Raw genomic sequence first — 25,944 nt, 5'->3', positions numbered from 1 at the left:
GTAATTTACCAAAATAAAGATTATGAAACGTGAAAGGTAATGTCCAGACCACATAAATGTCACTCAATCATAACGGAACCCCTTCATTCCAGCGGTGGAAGACGGGATCCAAGGGCATCAAGAGAAGGACCATTTGTGAGGTTTGTTTTTCTGAGCCATTGATTTGGTTATATGCAAGCCTGGTACTGTCAACCATGTGTCTGTGTTTGATGAAGCCTGATTGTTCTTGAGAGATTATTTAGGGCAAGGAATTGCGAATACGCAACACCAGGAAGGACATGAAAATCTTGGCATCGAAGTTTAGTATGGTAATTGGTCAGTAAGAGTCACAGGGTGGGGGATCCTTCCCAGGTTTAAATATTAGAGTGATGGTGGATTCGGTCATTGATGATGTGAGCTCTCCATGTTTGAAGAAAGTAATTATAGATAGTCTTAGGTTGAGGTCCTAGTAGGTTCATGTATGCTTTATAATAGGATGCCGATTAACCCATCTGGGCCTTGTGCCTCGTTAGTTTTGAGCTTTTTAATCGCGGTCCTGACTTAATCAGATGTTATCGGACCATCAATTACAGAGAAATGAAGGTTGTTTATATTATGGAAGGTGAAAGGCTCTAAATATCAGCCTTGAGCCCTCTTATCCACTGATTGAGATGAATAGAGAGTGCTGTAGTAACGATGGAGAACCTGGAATATCTCTGGATTTGTGGTATGAATGGCACCATTCTAGTCTTTGATTGCCAAAATAATATTTCTGACCTGTTGCTTGCACAGTTTACAGGCTAGTAACTTATGTGTCTTGTTGCCTTTATTGTAGTACCATTGATTCATTTAAATCATGTACTTTGCTGTCTTCATCAGGAGGAGCTGTTCCAGTGCTCCCCTCTTGTTACGTAGTTTGTGGTAGATTCTCTGAGAACTGGAAGTTACTCTATCTGATCTTCCAGTTCAGACTTCTTTTGGTGGGACAAGCGGGTGAAGCGTGCGGTAAGTGAAATTAGGACTCCCCTAATGATCGCTTTCGATTGTATTCCACTCCACCTCCCCTTTGTCATTTTTTCCCCTAATGTACTGTTCTACAAATGGGTTTGCGCAGCACTGCATCTCGAAACGTAATCTTATTAATCGCTTATCGATTCTGCAAAGGTCTTGGCAGTATCAAGGAACATCATAACCGCACAATGGTCAGACACAACCTTATTGCTAAAGTGGGTGTTAAGAAATTGGGGGGACAGCCTATTGTCAAGGAGGAAATAGTCCAAGCTGGAGATGGTACTATTGACTTTAAAGAAGAAGGTGTACACTCAGCATCCTACTCAGCATCCTATATGTTGGATTCTCCATATGTCAATCAACTTTTTAAATAGTGAGGGAGTGCTGTAACACTATGCACCAAAGTGCACTATGATGGCAGTGGTTTCATTAAATTAGGTGATATAGAAGCTGGTTCTTCCGTGGGGTGTGAGCGGAAGAGGAACGGAGTTTACTTTTGTCCTCTGCATAGAAGGGCAACAAGCAGGAGTCCACTAGAGAACCATGCATTCGTGCAGAGTAACCCACCAGCTGCATTTTGTGCAATACCAACAGCCTATCGAAGCCTTACAATAAGCACTCATCTCATTATGCTGTGCTGTTTTCAAGAAGGGCTGTCTCCAAATGACAAACAGGCTTAACTCATATTAGAATAAAAGTTTTATTTCTTTAAATATATTCTCTGCCATAAATCATATTAGCATATTATTACAAAATAAATTGAGGTCTGTATCTTCATAGCATGCTAATCGTCTCTGTGGCTTCTCAATAGACCCAGAAAACTCTACAAAGCCAAGAAGGGGCTCATTCCTGCTTTTCTCTTGTCTAACAAACCAGATGGATGTTTTATATAATCTTTGCACAAGTACAGGTCATGCTTAAAGTGCAAAGCTCGAGTCTTCGGGAATGGAAAAATGTGGTTGGAAAGATGAAAGGAAAACAGTCTGGTTGAGAGTTGGACATTATCAGCATCCTGGAGGGTCATCTTCTTCATCGCTCCAGTCCACCGCGGCATCTGTTCCAAAGTAGCGATCTCCAAAATTACCTGAATATGAGACAGATAAGATGATAACGGAGAAATTAGAATATCTTCTCTCGATAACAGATTTTGTAGTCATTGGGGCAGAGCCATGTAGCATACTGGTATTTTAAATGTTATAATCAACCCCAAAACATTTGCAAACCACATCTCTTAACAGTCCACAGGCAACTTAAGCATACTGCCATTATCTGTATTGTAATGCTGGAATCTGGTATGAAAGATTAAGGGCCTAATTTAAATCTTGGTGTTATAGATATTTTGTCAGAATGCAACAGAATATCAATACCGCCAGACTGTGGTCCACCCGCATTTAAATTGATTCAATCACGGCAGAGACTACCCCATCGCCACCATGATTAACCTGTCTGATGGCCCGACAGCGTAAGGGCAATTGGAGGTTGACCTTTAATTCCACCCACCTTTTTTAGATGGACGAAATTAGAGGACAGTTTTCACTGCCTTGAATACCATGGTGTCCCCTCGAATTGGAGAGAACTCCCATAGCATGGGAGCATTATCTTTTTTAGTTTTCAAAAAGAAAATTCCACTTGGGGATCCTATTTTTGAAAATAGAAAACAGTTTGCTGTACGGCTCCATCATGCTTGACGGACCTAAGCCTCAACCTGCAAAAAGGATTGACAGGAACTGCTGTGATGGTGGTTCCCGGCAATGCTTTAAGAAATGACAGCCAGCTTGGCGGTCATTTCATAATTTAGCGGGCGGAGGTGCAGTCAAGGTAACATGGAAATTTACTCAGTTGCCCTGCCTACCAAACCACTGTCTCCCAAATTATAAAATTGGCCCTAATCTACTTATCTTTGCTAATGCTTTTTCTGGTGAATACTCTAAACACAGATTCATCACCTGTTAATCTACTCCGGTGCCAGACTGAATCTGGAAACTCTTGCTGACAGGTGGCACCATCAGCCATTGTTGGGGCCCTCTCTTCACCCGGCCAGGAGAACGCAGAACTACATAAAGGCGCCACCCTACAAACTGACACTGGTTTAATCAGATATTTCACACCCAGGAACACAGGGCGTAACTTACAGAATTGATCTTTCACTGGCAGAGTGTGACAGATCACTTGGGAATTTATTAATAAACCAAAGTCTATTCTACAAAACAGGGGCATGGATAATTGGTGAGGAATCTTTGTTCAGATATAGTATTTCACCAGAAAGAGCATTACCAAAGGTTAGGAATGTATTCTTCTGAAGGGTACTGGTAACTGCTGATTCCTTGGCTTGTACATCGATGACAAAATAGGCCCCTTGCCAAATACGTAGGTCTGGGGAGTGTGAATTTAGACCCAGACGTTTTGCAAGACCAAGTGGACTTTTGTATCACTGCAGTAGTGCTGGTGAGCGTATGGACAAATGCCCACAAACTGGAATGTCCACCTAAAGCAGTGGTAGCAGCCTTTGCTCTGGCGAAATGAGCCTGAAGGACCCCTACAGCAGTGCTTTCCAAACTTTGTAGAGCCTTGACCATTTTTTTTTTAATGACAAACATTCACAATCCATCTAGCTTCAAAGAACATAAGGCAGGCGAATGTATTAATATAACAGTAGACATGGTTTCAAAATGCTGTGAATTACCAAAATAATATACTCTTTGCATTTTTTCCTGTAACCCTCTAACAGCAACTGTTCGTAAATGTCACAACCTTGACCTCGCCCTTCTATATGTCTTTATCAGACAGTAGCCAAGATATTGATCTGCCCATAAGTGTCAGATAGTGAACTGCACTGGAACTTTTCAGAGTAGGGGTGCTGGCCTGTGGCATCTGTTCACTAAATTTACACGGTTCTAAAAAATCTTAGTGTTGATACCGGAAATTTTTGCAGATTTGAAAAAACCCTTCTGCAGCAGAGTATGGGGTAAGGCCCCATATCCATTTCTGTTTTAAAATGAGTCCCAGGGTTGAATTTTGGACTCTATATATGTTGCAGTTTCACATAGCGCACACTGCCCGAGGTCATGGGAGGGCTGTACATGAGCACCAGATTACATTGTAAAAGGTCAGATTCATTTTATTTTAAGCAAAGGAGATTAAGCGATTTGCCCAGAGCCAACCCTGGGACTAACTCCTGGTCCCCGTTAAGTAAAGTCAGCAGCGCTGGCCGGGAAGGCACATCCATAGTTTTCAATTTATGTGTAAAAGTCATACACATGTGGGATACTTGTGTATGATTACATATAGTGAGCATATTCTCTATTGAAATGGCTTTTGAAGTAAAATAAATATCAGTATAAAAATATAGGGATATTCACCTGGAGTCGTACTTTGGAACACTAGCAGGGGTTTGTTTTAACACTTTGCTGCTGGGGGGGGGTAATTCACCCGCTGTGCTGGGGGTCGGGCACAGCGCCCCCATGCTTGAGGCACGACGCTCCGGTGCTCATGACGAGCTGAGCTCGTCACAGCTGCACCCGTTCCCGTGGAACGCTCAGCACAGCAGGGGAATTATCCCCACGTGAGAGCGTTCCACGGCTCATGACGAGCTCGTCATGAGCACCTGAGCACCGTGCCTCATGACGAGCTCAGCTCGTCATGAGCATGGAAGGTGTTTAAACAGAACTTCGGGACATAGCTCAGCACCTTTGCACCAGTGGCGCTGGAACAATTTTCAGAGAAGGGTTCTGACATCAATGTTACATTACTGAAGTCATAGGGACTGCGAACACTCTAGCTTTACACAAAGTTTAGCAAATGTATTCAGCAGAAAGTGGTACGGGTGAACTATGTACCTGATGCTGCATTTTGAGCACAATGTTGCAAATATATACTAAAGCATTGTGCTGCAGCGCCCTGTCATTTATAGACAGCTTATTTCCCATTGAAATGGCTACTAAATTTGCACAGACGTACAGTTTTACTGATAAAACTATATACACAATGATAATGTGGAGAAATCGGTTTTCAGTATATATTTATCATTTTGCACATTACCAAGTAAAAGTATCTTGATTTATTTTGATTTTATTAAACTGTTCGTTTTCATAACACTTTATAATTACAAAAAAAAACGTGCTTTATTTTAGCTTTTCTAACTGCTTATGTATTATTTGGATGAATCAACTTTATTGCTTTTGACAAACTAAACAATCAGTTCTGACAACAATGTTAATCAAATAGCAGGTTATCATGTTATGTTATGTTATGTTATTATGAGTTTGTAGAGCGCTATATCACCCAGGGGTATCTAAGCGCTGTCAGTGGATACACAACATCAGTGGGTACGAAAGCCAAATCACAGAGGTCCCCACACCTCTTCAAAGAGCACCGTCTTCAGCTTTTTCCTGAACAACAGTAAGTTTGTTTCCTTCCTGAGTTCCGCGGGCAGGTGGTTCCATGCCAGGGGGACAGTGCTCGAGAATGCTCTGCCACCTTTGGATGTGAGGTTGTACCGAGGGCAAAGTAGGTTTCATGACTCAGCCGACCGGAGGGACCTAGTGGGTAGGTACCTAAAGAGCCGATCTTTGATGTATTTAGGGGCTGAGCCGTAGATTGCCTTGTGAGCAATGCAGAGGCTTTTAAATTTTATTCTTTGGGCAATGGGCAGCCAATGTAAACTGCGGAGTAGGGGCATAGATCGAGTGTGCCTGGGTTTATTAAAGACAAGCCTGGCCGCATCGTTCATTACGACCTGTAGTCGGGCCAGGAGATTGTTTGGGAGGCCATAGTAGAGAGAGTTACCATAATCCAGCCGTGCCAGAATTAGGGCGGAGACCGCCAGCCTCATTGTGGAGAAGGACAACAATGAGGAGAGTTTCCGCAGCTGGCGGATCAGACTCACACAGATGCCCACCACAGATGATACCTGCTGAGTCATAGATAGTAGGGTATCAATTTTGATGCCAAGACTTTTGACTGCTGGCGCTGGTTCTGGAAGTGGCCCTAATTCGGCCGGCCAAAACTGGTCGCACCAAGGATTAGCCGCTGTAGTGATTGCCAGGACTTCAGTCTTATCTGGATTTATTTTTAACGAGTTGTTCGACATCCAGTTGATTGTGAATTTGAGTATGTTCTGCATTCTCAAGTGAGCCTGAGCATTGTCATCAATCTGAATCAGAATCTGTGTGTCGTCTACATAATTGTAGACTCTACAGTCCATCCTGTTCAGTGCCGCAATCAGTGGCTGAAGATACATGTTAAAAAGCAGTGGTGACAGAGCCGAACCGTGGGGCACGCCGCAGGTCATTTTTGCCAACTTGGAAACAAGGTCGGCAAGCTGCACTCGCTGCGACCGGTCTTCAAGGAAGGATGTCAGCCAGGCAAGGGCTGTACCCTGGATCCCCAAGTCCTTTATCCACGATAGAAGTTGGCAATGATTAACGGTATCAAATGCCGCGGATAAGTCCAAGAGGATCAGGGCACAGGTTTTTTTTTATCAGCCTTGAGTCTCAGGTCATCCAGCACGGACAGCATTACCAGTTCCGTGCTGTGGTGAGCTCTGAAACCCGCCTGGTTGGGCTCGAGGAGGTGGTTACTTTCCAGGAAGTGGGTGAGAGATTGTAGAACATGCTGCTCTAGAATTTTCGCAAGAAAGGGAAGCTGGGAGATTGGCCTAAAATTCTTTAGGTTTTTTGGGTCCGCGTGACATATATACTCATTCCTTCAACTTGGTTATCAATCTTTCTCTAGCAGGTAGTGCTCCTACCATTTTATTCAGATTCTAGAATGTTTCTGGGGGAAACCCTTAGCTTGGTAAATAATTTGTTCTAACCTAGAATATCAGTTCCCTCCCTCCCCCCATTCTGAAATGGTAAGAGCTGGGAGGATTTGAAGGCATATCACATTTGGCAACCACAGTACCCACCTCTACCATTACTCACGCACCAGAGCCCGCTGAGGTCCTCTAGCATGCCCATGAGTGCCACCCTCGGATAAAGTCCATTAGTCGCTCCAGGACTTGTGACAATTCCTCTTCAATGCCTCGCCAATACCAGGCTACCAGGGGGCATTGCCATAACATGTGAAAGAAGTCTGCATCTGTATGGGTGTATCAAAAGCAGGTGGGGAGTCCTGTCGGCATTCCATTGGCACCAGGGTGTGAAGTACGTGGTAGGTAAGTAATTCAGCTGTATCAGTTACAGTTGGAAAGATATGGATATATATATATATATTACCTACTGGCGGTCGCCAGTAGGTAGTTATAGTTAGGACATAGTTTCCATAGGAAATCCGCAACATTCTATGGAGAATAACTTTGGCGCCGGTGGACGAATCTTTGCGAATTTCTCAAAGAAGATGGCCTGCTCCGCTCCGCTCCTTCCCTGAAAGTTTGGGCAGGATTCGTCAAGTGGGGGCTGAGATAAAAGGGGGGTCCCAAAACGTGTTTTCCCCATGTTATTTTCCATAGGACGTTTAGACACGGCTACAGCTCGAACGGCTCAATGGATTTATAAGAAATTTGGTAGAAAGGTAGAGTCCGGCTCGCAGATTACGCTTTTCTTTGAATGGTGTAAATCTGTTCAGTAGTTGCTGAGAAAATTAACTTTGAAAAAATATATATTGGGCTACATTGGGCTATATATATGTTAGAGGCCAAATGTAGCCCAATGTAGCCCAAAGATGGCCACCATAGACAAAAAAAAACAAATGTAGCCCAAATATCAGCCAGATGTAGCCCAACTATAGCCCAATGACAGAATGCCCCAGAGTGTTCTAAAAAACAACTAGAACGCTAACAGTCTTACTTATGACAAAAGTATGGCACACCTGAAGTCATCTTGATTGTGATAAAGTGGTAACACTTAATACATTCAATTTGAAAAGGAACAAAATGAGGGGTTTCATTTTGCCATAGAAATTTTATATATATATATATATATATATTCACTGAAAAAACCATAGGTTTTAAACACGTTATAGTTAGGAAGTAGCATTTAAAAAACCTATGAAATTCACTGAAAAAACCATAGGTTTTACACATGTTATAGTTAGGAAATAGCATTTACAAAACCTATGAAATTCACTGAAAAAACCATAGGTTTGACACCAGTTATAGTTAGCTGGAAATTTTACTCGCATAAAACCAATGAAATTCCCACGTTATAGTTAGTTGGACTCACTATAACTTGCGCGTGCAATGCACTGCTGATGACGTCACATATTACATCACTCATGACATGGTCAACGGACTCAGCTGTTTATTCCAGACCATAAGACATACTTCGTACCACACTGATTGTCTTTTGCTTTCTGAACGAAGACACCACTGATATCCAGGGGCAAGGTTGGCAACACCTACATGCCACATCCCAAAGGGCATGAGTGCAACAGCCCAAGAAACTAAATGCATTCAGGAAGTGTAGTGTCAAACTACAGAAGAGAAGGCTTTCTTACCCATAGCGCTAGTTCTTGGATTCTCCATCCAGTGGAGAAGTAGGGAATTTGTGTTTACTTTGTTCATGGAAGCCTGCACTAAAAGACCCTCCAGCATCATAAATTTCAGAACTGTTGGTGCTGGCCTGTGATGCTTCACAATGGTGCAACTCGCAGCTAGAGCAGAAAATGGGTTGGATTAAATTACCGGGTCCAAGTCAATCAGAGTATTGTTGAAAGGCAAAAAGAGCTCTGAGGTTGATGGCTCAGGTTGGATTATTTCTCTGAGGGGGTTTTCCTTAGTCTCATTAAATAGCAAGTGCCAATTCAAGCATTTCTATTGACCTTCCACCACAACCGCAAAGGAGGCACATTCCTCCGCAGGAGACCCTAAACATGTATCCAAGGTGGACTCCAGAGAGGTATCCAAGCCGGTGGCATTGTGAAAATCCAGGTATAGGCATTCATCTGAATAATAAGGTGGAAGCACATTCCCTTCCTCCACGTTACCATCCTCATAATGCGGAATATGATGGAGGCCTTAAACAGCGTCTAAACTGGACCCACATATATCTCCCATATTCCAGAAGTGCTATTTTTGAAGCAGGTAACTGAATGGAAGCCCTCCCTATCCCCAGTATTTACTATGGTACTTCTGTACCTTGACAATTAGCAGGTTCTAGCTGACAATGGTTTTGAACCTGGAGCTGGGTGATGAATCCAGAGCTGGCACCGTCGGCATCTTAGGCTGGACAGAGATAGAGACAAAAGGTGGGGGCTTCAGCATAGAAGAGAAAGCACAGTCAAGGGACAGAGCAGGATGACTTCAACCAGTCAGTCAGCACCGGGGAGGGGCCCACCAGCTGCAGTCCAAAGGGTCCATGGGTCTGGAGAACGTATCAGACGGAACAGAGAAGGACTTAAAGAGCTGCAGTGTGGCCTCTTTGAAGGCTGTCACTTGCTGCAGAGTTGACGATGGACTGTGGACCTTGCCGTGCACTGGTTCCAAAGGCAGTATGGGATCGGGGTTTAACACAGAGCTAGGATTCTGGTATCACAAGTGTCAATAGCATAATCTTTCTCTAGATCACCAATGTGTGGATGTGAAGAATCTTTGGCCATTCTTCTTTTTGTTTCTTCCTCAACTCGTCCTTTGATTTATTTTTCAAATTTGCCTCAGACCTGACTAACGAGTGCTAAAGAGACCGGCCCTGTGTCTTGTATTCCGCGATGTAGAGGTTGGCCTCTCGGTTCCCGATGGCCATCAGGAGTATAAAGGACACTTGATGCATGACTTGGAGCCACAAGGCACCACAAGCAGACATTGTGTGGGTCTGTTGCCGACATATGCTTCACATATACGTGGCATGGCTTGAAACCTGTCGTCCTCAACATCCCTTAATACTGCCAAAATTAGGGAAAAAGAATTTGAAAACTCTGAAAACCTAAATTGGTAGCAGCGGAACTGCAGGTCCGTGCCTGCGGATGGGAAAAATAGGAGCTGACGTCAACATACCTGGATGATGACTGTGCATAGCTCTGGTCAAGGCATTTTTTTTTAATTAAGATAATTTTACCTTATACCTTTCAAGTGACAAGCAAAGATAAAGAAAACCGTCCATCTAAGAATATCAAATCCGGACTAAATGTGGGGTCAGAAGACACTGGTTAACGTGGGCTGTATGGTAGTCAAGGGGGATAAAGCAAAAAAAATTAGGAGCCCGATAGAGGGACTGGGAGACAGGTATGGAACACTGCAAGTCAATGGGAAGGTAGATTAACAAAGGTAGGGTATGCATACGGGACTTTGAGTAGGTTCAGGGTGCTTGAGGAGAGGTCCGAGTGTGGCTGGGAGACACACCACAGTAAGAAGCTTAGGAGACCGGTATTATGTCTAGCAGAGGGGCCCAGGCGCAATGTGACTTAGCGTCACACTGGACTGAGGTGTTGAGAAGAGGAAGGGATGGTGTGTGATGGGTCACAGCAAGGGGCGGAGACAACACTTCAAAAAGCATGTTCTATATGGCCCTTTTCTTCTGGTACCCTGGACTAACACAGGATCAGCTCAACACTGGACACTAATTCAGAGGCTGTTAGCTCTAGAGACTGCACCGCTAATTATCGTGTACATTTATAATGGTACCCTGATAATTTCTTCGCTATAAATCGCAATTGTGGTTGTATGGTCATGGGGGTTGCTATGTTATTTGTTTTTGTGAGTTTTATATAGCGGAAACTGGATCCAAAGGTATTGGAGCACTTTACATGAGTACCAGTTGCCTTACAGACAGATACATTCATTTTGTCAGAGATTAAGTGATTTGCCCAGAATCACAGGATGTTGAGCGTCCCTGCCGAGATTTGAACCCTGTTACCCAGCTCTGGCTGTTGCATTTGCCATGCAGTGCTACATTCAAAACTAAAAACTGTTTATAAAATAAAAAATAAAGAAATAAAAAAGAATATAAAATCATAAAAATACAACCAACAAGTTAAAAATCATCTGACCCGAATCTGAGAGAAAATCATAAATCTGCCCCCACAGGTCAACAACCTTGTATTGGTGCAAATGTACCACCTTCAGGAATACACAAAGGTTTTCAGAAGAACAGCTGGAAACCTGCTACCGTCACAGGTTTCCAGGCGTACTGCTGGAACAATTTTGTGAATTCCATTTTTCATGTGAATATATTTTCCATGTGGAGGAAATCCTTTCCTTAAAATCCCACCAGTTTGGTGGGTGGAAGAGGGGTGTCATCTAGTGTCTTTCCCAACTTGGAAATGGATTACCTCTTGGCTATTACTGAAGAAAATGTTTGGTCTGTGTGAAGACATAAATGATTACAGAGAAGTCTGTGACTATTCACAAATGTTACAACGTTTGTGGATGTTTATTAAGTCACAAGTCATGCCTGCACTGTATCTTTCATGCGAGGAGATCCATTTAAGAGTATTTAACCCTCATTTCTGAATTAGAAAACTGTTTATACTCTTATAAAAAAAGACTTTGTGGGAATCCGACTTAAAGTGGCATTGTGAATCAGGTCCGTCGTAAGCACTAGCTGAAAATGTGAAAATGAGAGAAATCATAAAAAAGAATACATTATATATAAAGAGCAATAATTCAATAATACTTTGAGCCCTAATGGACATGGGCTGTGCTAAAAGGGAGTTGGGGGAAGAGGACTGGGAATGAAGAATGTCTGCATTTTGAAGAGGAGTTTGACTCCACAACACAATGAATTTGAACTCTGGACTGTGTGTGTTACTCTTAAGAAATAATAGTTGAATGATCGCTCTATAGTAGAGGAGCACAGAACAGTGGTAACTCAAGGGGGTTCGTTTCCTCCTAGAATTAGAACAATGACTGATTATCTACCAGCTCAGTGCCTGGAGCGCCCTTTTATCATTTCGGTCAAGCCTATGTGGTCTTCCAGACTTGAATGTTAACCCTTTTCCCTTCTTATTTATCATGTTTCCGTTAAGCTAAGCTGCCACTCTCCACAAGGTTTCTGTGTCCTAGTTTACCAACAGTAATAACATATTTTCGTCTGCCTTTCTGATCCCAGACTCTTTAATTTCTTGAGACATTTTATTTGAATTTCATCGCATTTCAGGCTAATGAAAACGAGCTACTAAAATTTCTTTTGGCTCCCAGAGAACAAAAATATGCAGCACTCCAACCTTTTTTTGTATATCCTTTTAATTCCAAGTTGTATATGGCGGCCATGGGCAACCAAATTTCTTCTGCTTGTGGCAGGCATAAAGAGTATGATTGAGTCCGTCCCTCAAGGGGGAAAATGTCCATCCATGAAATTGGCAGTATTATTTCCACAACCTGTAGCTAAATCATCCAAGCCTGGATTTCAATAAACTACCTGATACTAACCCCAATGCACAATTCCTCCTGTTTGCTAACAACACCAAGTATTCTCTGATTTAGTCATGACTCGCCAACTTAAATTTAACTTCACACCCCCACTGATAGCGCAGGCCAAAGCACTTGGATTCACCAATGACTCAAACCTATCCATTAACACATGGACAAGAAGACCAAAAAAGTCTAGTTACAACTCTCAAAGTGAAGCGTTTCTCCCAGGAGAATACTTGAGAACAAAAGTTGAAGCCATAGTCCTTCCCCACCACAGAGGTTGATGCAACACTGGCTCAAAGACATCCCAGAGACCTCGCTAGCTCTCCTGAGAGACATTCTTCAAGCAGCAGCATGGCTCACCAAGAGGCTGAAGCAACCCGACCACATTATCCTTGTTCTGGAGGATCTAGACTTGCTCCCCCTGCAAGCCCGGATCTTCAAGATCATTTTTAAGGACCTCTACACCAAGACCCAATCTACCTAGCTAACTAAACATCTGGATTTCAGTGCCAGACATTGGAGTACCAACATCGCCAGATGAGAAACTCAACACTGCAGGAAGAACAAAACAAGACAACAACTTTCTCAACCTATGCTCCCAGGATCTGAAACAATAGCTCCTCCAACATCAGAACCGCACAAACCATTTGACAAACCATATGACAATTCAGGAACAAACTGAAACCTCACCTCCTCAAGAAAATCTACCTCAGATATGCCGATATCTTCCAACTCTCACTTGATCTATCACTTCCCTGTTCCATCCCCATATATCCTCAATAGGGTTTGCTCCCATGACAAAGTTTAGTTCCGAGCCAGCTAGACCTATACTATAGAAATTCCAAAACATACATTCAAACATACTGGACTGCCTCAGCTTTTTTTTTTTACCAGTTTCCTTTAGCTTTTTTTGCACAAATCTGCCTTGGTTATGGGCCTGTTTTCCTTGAATCTAATCTCTGAAGCTAACCTCTGTAAGACCTTATTCTAGGACAATATTACCAGATAAAGATTACCCCCCGTTTCCTGATATTGCTGGACTTCTTTGCTGCCTTTAACACAGAGGACCATCCACCCTCATCTACACCTTGAAGTTGGGAATGGGAAACATTTGCAAAATCATTCACAAGTTTTCCTCCTGCTTATCCATAATAATATTAATAATACTGATATTTCTAAAGCGCGAACAGCTACCTCACACGGAGGTGTCCCGGCGCTATGTGAGCAGCTGGATGTAAAAGGAGTGGTTTTGTTTTTTTGATTAAAAAGCCATGTCTTTAGCTGTTTCCTAAAGCAGATCTCTGAAGTTGCAGAACGAATAGAAAAGGGCAAAGCATTCCACAATTTTACCGTCCCAGCGGAGAAAGTCCTACCCCGAAGCCGAGCCTTCAAGGCTCGGGTAGCATGTAGCAGATTCAATGTATATGAGCGAAGAGACCTCGCCTGCTGGTATCGGGAAAGTCTCAATTTAAGGTAGGTAGCGCAGTTACCCTGAAGTGCCCTGAAAGCCAGGGTCAGAGCCTTTAATTTGATCCTGCTGGCCACTCGCAGCCAGTGCAGACCGCGCAGATGCGGAGAGACATGGTGTCTGAAAGGGATTTGTTTGATAAGCCTCGCAGCCGCATTCTGCACGGTCTGTAATCGCTGGGTCCGATACTTTGGCAAGCCAAGATAGAGGCCATTGGCGTAGTCCAGCCTCGATGTAACAGTCGCATGGACTACAACTTTATGGCAGTCTTCTGGCAGCAAGTCAAGAAATTTTTGAAGATTTCTAAGTTGTTTAGGCACCCAGCTGATACCTGCTGGATGTGAGCAGAGAAGGATAAACTATCATCCCATCTCACCCCCAGATTTTTTGCACTACTACTGGGGAGAGGCGGAGGTCCCATTTCAGACGGCCACCACAGATCAGACGGGGGGGCGCAGGCCTTTCCTGAAAAAAAACACCTCGGTCTTACCTGCATTCAATTTGAGTTTGTTGGTGTTCATCCATATTGCAATATCGCGAAGGCATCCTTTAAAATTGCTAAATGCTTCCACAGATAATTCTGAATATGGAAAAATCAACTGCGTGTTGTCTGCGTAAGAAATCGCTTTGACACCCCAATTGGTGATCAGAGTAAACAATGGAGCTAAATAAACATTAAAAAGTAGGGGGCTAAGCGCTGAACCCTGGGGAACACCACACCAAAGCTGTTTTGGTTTAGAGGAAAAAGGACCTAAAGCAACTTTCTGAGAGCAGTCGCTTAAGTAGGAGTGTAGCCAGGCCAGTGCCTTGCCTTTCAAGCCAACACCCTCCAATCTCTGAATGAGTCTGACATGGTCGACAGTATCAAATGCTGCAGATAGATCCAGGAGCACCAGCATTGCTGATTCCCCTGAATCTAGAGACCACCTGATTGACTCTGCCACCTCAATGAGGGCGGTCTCCATCTAATACCAGTTTGTTCACATGGGCACCTCTAGGTCCCAGAAAATCCCTATCGCCCGCATAAACACCAAAGCTTCCATTGCATCCCTTATCATCTTCACCCTCTAAATGAGGCTACTTAGGGCTCTACTAACCAATATCAGCATAAAAACTCAGCAATAAACCACAAGCACACAACTACATTTGAAAACCTCCTCTGCTGCAGACATGCAACACCTCAAACACCTTCACCTCATCCAGATCCTGATGTTAAAAACCTACTTAAGTCTAACTCCACTAAAACAGAATTCATGCAGATCCCGAAGAACATCTAGAAATAACTGTCCAAACCTGGCTCAATAGAAACAACCTAAAAAGATTCGGATCCATACTTTGACAAAATGCTGAGTCACTTGGATTCACACTGGACACTGACCTAGCACTTGGTGCAGCACACAGTTGCCCACTCTTTACACATCACAAAAAACCTGATAAAAATGATCTATACGTAATAAAGTCCAATGAAAGACGATATCAGACACATAAAATGAATGTGCACTTTGTACATGAGTTCTAGGTGTCTTTATGATTCTTGCAACTCATTGCACCTGACACTGCTAGTGCAGACAATCATTATTACAGAAGTTAGACTCATCATATAGAATGTTTACTAATGCAGAAGAAAGGCTTCTGATGTTTCAACACAGAAACCGTTTTATTAATAGAAATTGTTATGATTCATTTAACAGTTAACTGATGTCGATGATAAAAGTGACAAACTAGATTTCTAAAGAATATATGCTTAGTATGCTTAGTATAACTAAAGTTTATTCTAGAAAGCCTTCTCATTTCACTCAGTCATAAATGGTTGCATCTGCTATAAATGTTGTTCTTAGCTAAAAATTATCTTTATGTGAGTAGGGTACTACTACGGATCAAACGATATTTGATTCTCAATGCATGCATATATGTAGGCTTTCCTGTTTTCAGTTACTATTTTTGGTAAATTCTGGTGGGGTTTTTTCAGTATTTTCAGGTGATTTCAATACCTTAAAAAAACAGTTGGTATCAGTGGTTACACATTTTCGCGCCACTGAAAACCACAGAAAAAATGTTTTTCTGGTGTTTGATGGAATGTTTTGCTTTTATTATTGCTTGGTTTCTGCACAGATAGCACATGGTATATAGACAGTGTAAGTATAGTGTATTTGAGGTCCAAATAGATTTTTGCAAATTAAACTTATTGTTTTACACCATACAATACTTCTTCAGTGAGTCTTTGGTCATGTGCGCTCCCTCTTTCTTTCCCATGTAAACTTCTGTGAAAAGGCCCTCTCAACATTGTCACTTGGGACGAACAACGCCAAAACAGTCAGTACACAATTTGTTAACTCTGGCCACTGACATTTCTTTCCATGACAATACTGGTACACTTGAAGAATGCGATTCTCAGGGCAAGCTCTACAACATTTGAGTTGAGCTGGGCGCTTTTGCCCTCAGAGTTATTGAGGCGGTCAAAAATGAAACAGCACTTTTGAAACTACGGAGGAAATTCTGCTTTACTGAAGGGACCTAGAACTTGTACAGAGTACCACAGTGAGGTTTCATTGACTTCAAATGCAACTGCTGGTGAAGGGACATTTCTATGCATCATTGCATACCATTTCTCATACATTATAAAATAAATGCTCCTGAATTGCTCTTCAACATTGCTTTGCTTATCAAGTGGCAAGCACTCTAACATGGAACATGTTGCAGTGCCAAAGTCACTAAAGGTGTTGCCCAGCCTACTCTCAAGGAGATGTTTCACATCTACACCAATTATGCTGAACACTTGGCAGACAAGGGTTAATTCAGACTCTAGTTTTGTTATTATGTCCACTACAACAGTTATGTATTCCTGTAAAAATCTAAGAATGCAGTAGAGTGTACTTTTTTCACATCGATATCAATATGCAACCAAAGATCCTCACATTTCTTGCCTTTGGCATCATCACTCAGCAAAAATTCTGTAATTGGTTGCCACCTGGATAATATAGCATTCATAGCCCCTTGGACTCAGTACCATCAGCTAAGGAACACAGTTGGGACGACTATTTCTTTGATGCCACACAAAGCACGAAATTAGAAATATTTGCATTTCAGTTCTCATGCATAAGAAAACAGTGCACCAGAATGGACTAAAAAGTCAATAGCATTCCTCATGAACTCTGAAGATTGTAAAGATGCTTTCAGTATACCATCTAACAAGTGACAAGGATCTCTTACAGGGAATCACTTCAGCTCAGGTATCAATTTTGACAGGTCATCACACAACTTTTTCATATACGTAGCTGAATCACTGCAAATACAAACAATATCACTCCAATCTTTGTTGAACTTGGAAAGAACCTTTTTTGCAGAGTATTCCAAGTGACACTGCGTTCCATGTTTTCCAAAAGTCTGGTGTCATGTTCTCACCACTATCCCAGATGCTTGGTGATAGCGCTCTTTTTACATATACTTGTCACTATACCTTGCATTAAATGTTTAAAGCCTGAGGCTTTGGCAATTCACCTACTATCAATACTGACCCACTTGAAACTGGGGGCTGATGTATTAAGGGTTTTTACCCATTCTCTGTGGGTAAATGTGATGACACATATTAGGAAAGATTCTTCTGAAAACAGCCATTTTACCTATCAGTAAAAGAATCAAACACAGCCAAAATATCAAATATGATTTTGATATTTCCTGATTCTCTACAGTTTATAAAATAATTAAACAAGACCGAAAACATGCTTCTAAACCCTGCATTTTTAGACCAAGACCACAAAACTAAAAAAAAGCAAAAGGAAGAAGAAAACATATTTTAGTGGAATCCCTAAACATCAAAACTCAAGCAGAATAATGTTAGCCAAGTCTTTCTTACTGCTAGCTGGTATAACAAAGTTACATTGTATTGGCCCCTTCAGGAAGAAAAAAAAATACTCTTTCACTCTCTTTTTCCTTTCTTTGAATGGCATTTAGTTTGTGGTTGTGCAGGTGTTTTTTCGGTGTTTATATGTTTTCACTGGTGAGGGCTATTTCTCTTTCAGTGGGGTTTTATCAGTTAACTAGCAGCCCGCCCCAGCGTTGCCTGGGGCAGAAAGGGGCTGGGGGCAGCATTTGAGGCTTGCATGCATTGTGAAGTTTGATTACTTAATGCATATTAATCCCAAGTGAACTAAAAGTACTAAGGCTATATTATATATGTGTGTGTTTAATGTGCAACTACATATAAATTGTGCATTATGAACTTTGTCTTAAGTTAGCAGGGTTTTCACTTAAGGCCTAAATCTTTTTCTCTTGGGAATCATATGTGCTTAGTATTTTCTGCTGGCTTGCTTTCTTTGCAGGTTTTTCTCAGACTTTCTTCTGTTAGAAACGATACTTTAATTTAACAGTGTTAGTTACATTGCAAGGGACTGGACGGCAAACAACAAGTACACGGGAACTCATGGTCAAAACAAAGGACTGTTGTTCTTTGTTATGAGTATGGGAATAAGCTGATGTTCCCATGGACCATATGGGAATATTTCTTCATGTTGTCGAAAGATTTACCTTATGGATCTTGCAACAAAAACAATGAACTACTAATGATGATTAAACCAAATGGCAGTTTCCAATGGACTTTACCGTTGCCCTGCATGATGTCAGCAGACAGAGGGATGCTCTGAGACTGATGAGGGTTAATGATCTTAGGCTTCTTTGCTGAACTTCTGTGCCGCATCTTTTTTCTGCTGCCTAAGCAGAGCCTTCCTTGGATTCCGACCCAAACCATTTCACAAACTCTCTTGTCCCTAGTATGGACTCTTAAGGACAATTGTCCATTTCCTTTTTCCCCTGATGAACTCTGTTACTTAAGATGCATTTTGAGACTTAAAGACTTCTGACCGAGCTTCTAAAATGCTTCTGTTGATATTACTTCTACTGTTATGCCTTATTCCTATTGTTCTCTGCAGAACTGCTACTTTCAGAGTCCTGCATAGACTCATGCTTAAATGCTTAATTGTAATTGGACTATTTAGAAACTAAAAAAGAGGAAACTCTCTCTGATTTAATTCTGAGTATCAGACATTAATGTTACTGTTTTGCATAGTGGCAACTGAGTTATTGGTTTGTCTAATTCTTGTTCTCCGAAAACATTTTTAGATTATCTATTTAAATGGCATGGTCCTAAGAGAGATTTATCTGAATTTGATTACTAACTTGTAATAAAACCTTTGAAACTGGCTATCGATTTCTGGTCCTCATTGTGCAGCCAGTTGTTTTTTTAATTGACCAGACTGGTTATGCTAACTCTCTCTCCCCTCAGTGCGTTGAAGGTCCATCAGAGGACCAAGTTAGCATGTAAATAAGTGTGAGTAAATGATCCAGTAACACAGATACATCCATAACACTAGGTTAACAGTCAGTGCTTGCTCAAAGAAACTAGCTATTCCTTCAATCACATGTTGACTGTATCTTTGTTTTTGTCCTGATAGTGCTCCAGTGCATTTCGGGCTGGTTCACGCTATACAATTAGCGCATGCAACGATACATACCAGTGACCGAATCAGTTTTGCCAAACATCTCTCACTCCTGTCACTTTTACATTATAGAAGTGAAAATGGCCTTCAATGAAGAAGATGCACATTTTATGTATTTTTCAATTGATTAAAAAAAGTGTGATGCTGTAAACATCTGGGTTGTTACTGTATTATAAAATAACTGCCATACTGTCCTACAGATAGGAACTTGCATGATCTTCTTATGATAATTACAGTAAGAAAAGATTATTGAAATGGCTTATTGACCATTCCTAATCTCTACATTTTTTAAAGGTTTTGTTGTCCCTGAAAATTGACTGGTCTTGGGTTGTTGTGTTTTGGTTCAGGGAAGGCCTACCCTAACATTTTGGGCTAGACTGTTCCTATTGGTGCAGCTTCATGACTGATTTGCGTATGGCTGGGTCCAAACAGGGGTGGCAGGTTGAGCAAAAGAACAATAGGTTGGAATGCTACCATAATGACAATCAGTGTTTAAACAAACTGCTAGCATTCCTCCCGTCACCTTTTGTGTGTTTGATGTACCACCCTAAGTGGCAAAGGTATATCCAGACATGGGTCTAGTACTCACTGTGCTATAGGGACTAACCTACACCCAATTTAAGAGCCCAAATAAGAGTGAAGACGGTCATGGGTTGCTTGTGTTCTGAGGTAGGGAGGACCTGGCCTAGCAGTTCGGGCTGGACTGTTCCTATTTGAGCGGGGTCTTGACTGACTTGCATATGGCTGGGTCTAAAATGAGGTGGTATGGTGGGCAAATGAACGATCGGTTGGAATGTTCCCCCGAGCGATTGCCGGTGGTTAGACAAATTGTCAGCATTTCTCCCATCACCTTTTGTGTGTTTGATGGAGGGGGTGTTCTAGACAGCCAGAACAGTTGATCGAGAGCAAGAGTTCTTTGGTTCTTAGTTTTGGAAAATAATACTTTTAAAACAACACAGAGAAAATGTTCTTCACAAAGCTAAATGTGAAGGTTGAATTCAACATAGAACAGAGGTACAGACTTCAGTGCCCCTAATGCAGGTGCACAAAAATGCTACAGTATCTGGAATAAAAACAGGCTGTGCGCCTACGCATATGGCATCTCGCTTACCAATGCCTGGGATGATGCGGAAGAGGTCATTCACTTTCTTATCCACAGCCGTGGTAATGATTTTCACCTGAGGGAAGGCATAGGCCACGGAGTGCACACCCATCTCTGCCATGAGCAGGGACAGCAGGAAGATCTTATCTTCAGGAACATCATGATCCTATAGAATAAAGCAGAAGAACTGATTTGCAAGACTGACAGACACATACATCACAACACTGCATTTTCTATGATTACAGGAATGCTACACACTTCAGTCCGGATCTTCCTGAATTGTTCCATGAATGTGCATTTCATAGCTCTCAAAGGATTCTCAATGTTAGAAGAAATAAATAAGCAGTGGCCTGCTCTGATCCACTGAAGAGGTTATTTAGTTTTATCTAACCTCAAACCCATCCTTCCCAGCTTGCACCTGGCCCTTTAGCACAGGTCTTTTATAAGTTCCCATAATTCATGCTTAACGGCGTTCAGCAGAATTCTAATTTTAGTCGCCCCATTCCAGATCCTCATGACCCTATGCACAAGTAGGCTATCTGCTTATGTACAAATAGCTTGGAGTCCTTAGCAGAAGTCTGTGAGTTGCTTCCATTATCTTCACCGTACTCAGGACCCTTGGCATATGTCTAGTGCCTGTGTCCACACTTTTCAGTGCAATTCTGTACACGACTTCTTGGCACAGGTCTGTTATCTGGTGCTATTTGTCCCAGAATACTTACAACTCTTAGCACCTTTGTTACCTGTGTATAACCTTACAGGAAGGTTCATACAAAAACTATCACCACATAGCTGTTGTCTCTTTCTAGCATACACCTGGCCACAATCTATCAGCCCAAGTCTGAAAGCTGCTTTATTCCTTTTCAGCGTGTTTATGTCCTCTAAGCACAGGTCTTACTATATCTTTCTAACCTTCCTAGCACGGCTGTGGCCAAGACCGCTCAGCCTAATTCTGTCACCTGCTTCCACCTTTCGTAACATCATCCTCCTCTCTCAGCACATGTATCTTATCAGCTTCCATCCTTTACAACAGGCTCAGGATCTCAGAGAAATGATCTATTTGTATTATCCTTCGCAGCAAGCACAAGTGGAAGCATTTCAGTACTAGCCTGTTACACGTTTCCATTTTCCTTAGCATGCTCATGGCCGGCACGTCTCTGCACTAGATTGCAATCCACTTTCATTTCAAACAGGATGTTCATGGCCGGTCAATACAAACAATTTATCTGCCTCAGTCCTTCCTAGCATGTTTGTAGACAAGGGAATTTAGCAGAGTTCGTCATATCAATACCACAAGAACCCCACAGTCTCCTTCTCTGCTACTGTGATCTATTCTTTCCAGAATGGCACTTAGAACATATGTACTATCTGTATTCATACTGCCTATCGTGTTCACGGACGGCTCTTCAAGCCAAGTCTATTAATAATTTTCCCCTTTCTGCAAGCTTATGGCCACTCTACAGGTCTATTAGCTATTTAAAAACTTACCAGCAGAACCCTGACTGCCATCATGGCTGCTGCTCCAGTGGACACTGTGCAGTCCATAAGGATGACATGATCCTCGCTAATGTCCTTGGGCAGCCTCAAATAGTGCAGCTGAAGGGAGACATGGAAAAAAAGAAAGAAGGGTTGGTGAGAGGGAACGTGTAGATGGGTGAAAGGCAAAGTTAACAAAAGTAAAGAAGTAGAAAGAGCTATCAAGGAAGGAAACAAACACATAGAAAGAGACCCAACAGAAAACAAGCGCGTGAAATGCGCAGGACGAGGGAGTTAGTTAAGCCAAGAGAAGTCAAATGAACAGGGGCAGTGGGACTAAAAGCAGACTAAATGGGCGATGTGGGATAAGGACAAGGGGAAAGTAAGGAAGAAAGAGAAAGCAAGTGATGTGCTGAAATATTCGGGTTGCATAGACTCAGAAATCTATGGTGGCAAATGTTCATATAGTTTTATCAGCTTGGACCACAGCATGTCTAATAGAGTTTTCATACAGCGTTGAAGAGGTCATGAAAAAGAGAGGGGAACTTTTAAAGGGCTCCTCTTTACTCCAAACAGTGCACAAAACAGCACTACGTACCATTTCATTTATTAAAGGAAGAATAGGGTTAGTGACCTAGAGAACCACCCTCTACATGGCCTTCAGAAGCTTTGGACAAAATACAGTATTCATCTTTATTCTTTTCAGCCTATAGGATCCACAATTGTTCTTAGTTACAGATTGCTTTAGACACCTTAGACAAACCTACAAATAACGCACATACTGGGATCTGCTGGATAATTATAGGAAAAATAAGCTTTTGTGGCTGAGGGGATCCAGAAGTAGAAGAAACATGACGATACAAGCAACTTCATTTTCCACTACAATGCTAATTTGTGACATTTCTGTCACCTCAGTTTGATGAAAACCTAGCCTATGTCTAGATCTCATTCCTAATCACATACTTGTCTCTACTGAGTGGGAAAAGCCTACTTATTCTTTGGCTGCCAGCTTGAGACACTTTGGTGTGTTGGTAGAACCTTCATACCTGGTGAGGATTTGAGTGTACTGCTCTGAAAGTATCATGACATAGAGTACCCTTAATGTGATGTAAATAAAGGTTGCAGACTCATCACTGATCTTTTCAGAATCCTGCATTAATTAACAAGTGACATGGTCAGTTTTATCAATCCGAAATTTAGTAAGATGCCTAGATCTTCTGAAATGTGGCTACTACGGGCTTGCAAACTATTGTACCAGAATCCCCACTGCCCTCCTTCTTGCATAATGATAGTGATTCAAAGGGGCATATTTACATGAAAATGGTACAGAGCGGTGCTGCAAGCAATTTTGATACGGCGAGCTCCATCATTTTCAAAATGCAGGGATGTGCCGGATTAACATGAATACGGTGCATCCCTTTCCTTACCCTTGCACTGAAAAGCTGCCTGGCGCCAACGCAGGCACCCTTGCTCCTTGGCGAAAGGGTGCCTTCCTGGCAGGGATGATTGTGTTTGTGCAGGAAGGGACACCTTCCTACACAAAAACAATCATTAATGGCATTTTGCTCCTTCTATGTGTGCTGCAGAACGCACACATAGAAAGAACAAAAAACAAGGAGAAATGAAAGTATAAAAGTATTTCTACTCGTTGCGCCCCATTAACACCTCTTTTTGAAAGGCAGTAGTTTCTGGCACTGCCTCAGATTTACAGTAACCCTGGGCAATGAACTCCGCTCCGCTAGCAGAGTCTATGGAGATTTGTTTAGCGGAGTCAGCTACTAAACTGTACCCACAAATGCTTTCCTAAAGCAACTTTACATGTTAAAAGGATATAACCAATTCACAAAAGTGAACTTTGAAAATGAAAAATATCAGGCAATGAGAGGTGATAATTTTGGGGTCCCCCCTAACCTAGGGGGAGGACCAAGTAGATGCTTTGAACACAAAGAGAGGAAAGTGTCATGTAAAGGTGTGCGTGTCATCCGCATAGAAATTGTATGAAATGTTGGATTTTTTTAGGCGGTTAGCAATGTTTAATAATGTAGAAAAGACAATGGATCTTTGTGACCTCGAGGGACCGCACTGGAGAAGGTGTTTGCCACTTTTACCTCTACTTTGCAGGTAGGAGGTAGACCAATTCAAGGCAGCACTATTCAAGGAGTATTTTTAGGAGTGTGGAGTGGGTGACTGTGTCAATTGCTGCTGACTGGTCCAAAATGATTAGGAGGCAGGAATCAATTTTGCCAAGATTTTGTCATGCATCATCAAGTATTTCAAATAATACAGATTGGGCTGTAGTTTGTCCTGAAATAAGATTTGTATGCAAATATTAGGTCTTTCGCTAAAAAAGGTAGGTTCAACAGGGATCGGATGTTGTTCATATCCTTGTGAGCACCTAAGGCTTTTTCAGCAGTGGTGTGACTGCTTTGAAGAATTCTGGAACCTTGTCCTGTGCCAGTGAAGCATAATATTGTCCAGTATGGTGTCACACAGGGGCTGATGCCCTTGAGGAGTGTGGAATTTACAGGTTCAGAGAAGTGAGATGTTGGTGTCGTTTTACTCTGGTTTCCAGAATTTCAGTTAGGTGGTGTCTATGAGAAAAAGACAAGATATGGTTTTCTGAACCTGTCTGAAGTTTGCGCGGGCCTACCGGTAGATGGGAAACGGCCACTACAACGAAGCCGTTTCCACGAAATCCTTAACCACGCATGCAGTACAACGCATGCGTGGTTACCACTAAAGCCTTTACCACGCATACCTTTACTACGAGATTTGTAGTAAAGGCATATGTGGTAAAGGTAAAAAGTTAAAAAATGGGGGGCTTGGGGGGGTCTCCCCCCCCAAAAAAAACTCACCAGAAGTCACGTCGGGATATGAAGATAATCAGCGTCGTTTAAGAGAAATCGGGAAAAAAAATTCTGTTTCCTCTTAACGACGTATGACGTCACCTCACAAGTATTCGAGTTAAAGGTTATGCGTGGAAAACGAATTCCGTTGTAACGCATGCGTGGTAAAGGCATGCGTTGCAACGGAATTCGTTGTAACGTCATACATCCCCGGTAGATGAGATTTATTTATTTGTATTTACCTTTTCCTCACCAAGTTGGTAAGTTTATCACAGCTTTGTTTTGTGTTGTTGATCATCTTTATGTGTGGATATATGATGTTGCTTTGCCATTTCAAACTGTTTTTGGATGATTTTTGGCTTCAGTAATCTATTTTCTGAAATATGCTGCTTTGGCCCCCCAATTATTTTTTGTTGTTGAAGTTTTCTCCCGTTACCTAGCTTAATCAAATTGCCATACATTGTATGATTGAGCTTATATGAAGACACACCTTTGTAGTTCATTGCAGCCTTTACGCTTACTTCATGGTCAGTAACTTTGTGCTGCTCGTGAATTAACACAAAGAAAAAGTAATCCCTGAAATGATTAGCAAATCTGGGATCTCTGGCAGACAACCAATCTGTACACCAGTGAATACTGAAGAAACAACACCGAAATCACTGTTTTTAATTAAGCAAACGGACAATGGATGAATAGGTACACCAGTAGTCAGATCTTGGAATCCTACAGTGCAGAAGATACCTGATAACTTGTTATTGGAGTGCCTTGAGGATGGTTTCTAGAGTAAGCAAATACTGGTGGCAATTGCCCTTTGCTACAAAAAGCACTCAGAAATATCAAAACTAATTTTGTATTGTGATATAATGATGAAGGGACTGTCAAAATACTGGTCCGTTTTTATATTGTACAAGATAGCCACTTGGCATCGTAACTAATGAATTCACTACTACAAATTAACTAGGGTCAATGTTAATGCCTTGACGTACAAAACACGCGTTGGCTACCAAATGATGAAGAAATAAAGAAATGCATGAAAAATGTAACATAGTTTGCTCCTTTTGTGCTTTTTAAGCTATTTATTCAAATAATGCCTTATCTGTAACCAATATCCTACAGTTTTGTTTCTATGTCCCTAACTCTCCTCTTGACAGCTTCAGTTTGTGCCAGTAAGGTGCAGTACCAGGTTAAACAGAGCTGGAAAGCACACCTCTGATTGCAAGCGAAGACTACAGTCAAATGTAGGACACACTACAATACGAACCATCGTCCAATCAAAGTAT

At 41.9% G+C, this 25,944-nt stretch overlaps 1 protein-coding gene across 3 annotated transcripts in view; it reads right to left on the bottom strand.

Moving 5' to 3' along the window:
- Positions 1 to 1,671: 1,671 nt before the first annotated feature.
- The window catches only part of UCKL1 (uridine-cytidine kinase 1 like 1), a 283,720-nt gene continuing 259,447 nt past the window's right edge, over positions 1,672 to 25,944 (bottom strand). For all 3 annotated transcript variants that reach the window (XM_078651664.1, XM_078651665.1, XM_078651666.1), the window contains 3 exons: positions 21,831 to 21,938; positions 20,352 to 20,508; positions 1,672 to 2,074 (listed from right to left, as the gene is read on the bottom strand). In XM_078651664.1, the coding sequence (XP_078507790.1) occupies positions 1,995 to 2,074; positions 20,352 to 20,508; positions 21,831 to 21,938 (345 nt within the window). In that variant the 3' untranslated portion in view covers positions 1,672 to 1,994. The remainder of the gene's footprint in view (positions 2,075 to 20,351; positions 20,509 to 21,830; positions 21,939 to 25,944) is intronic.

This window comes from Lissotriton helveticus, chromosome 7, assembly GCF_964261635.1.
Source record: "Lissotriton helveticus chromosome 7, aLisHel1.1, whole genome shotgun sequence".
Taxonomy (NCBI): domain Eukaryota; kingdom Metazoa; phylum Chordata; class Amphibia; order Caudata; family Salamandridae; genus Lissotriton; species Lissotriton helveticus.
Note: the sequence above shows the minus strand (reverse complement) of the source record. Positions and strands in the feature narration are given on the sequence as shown.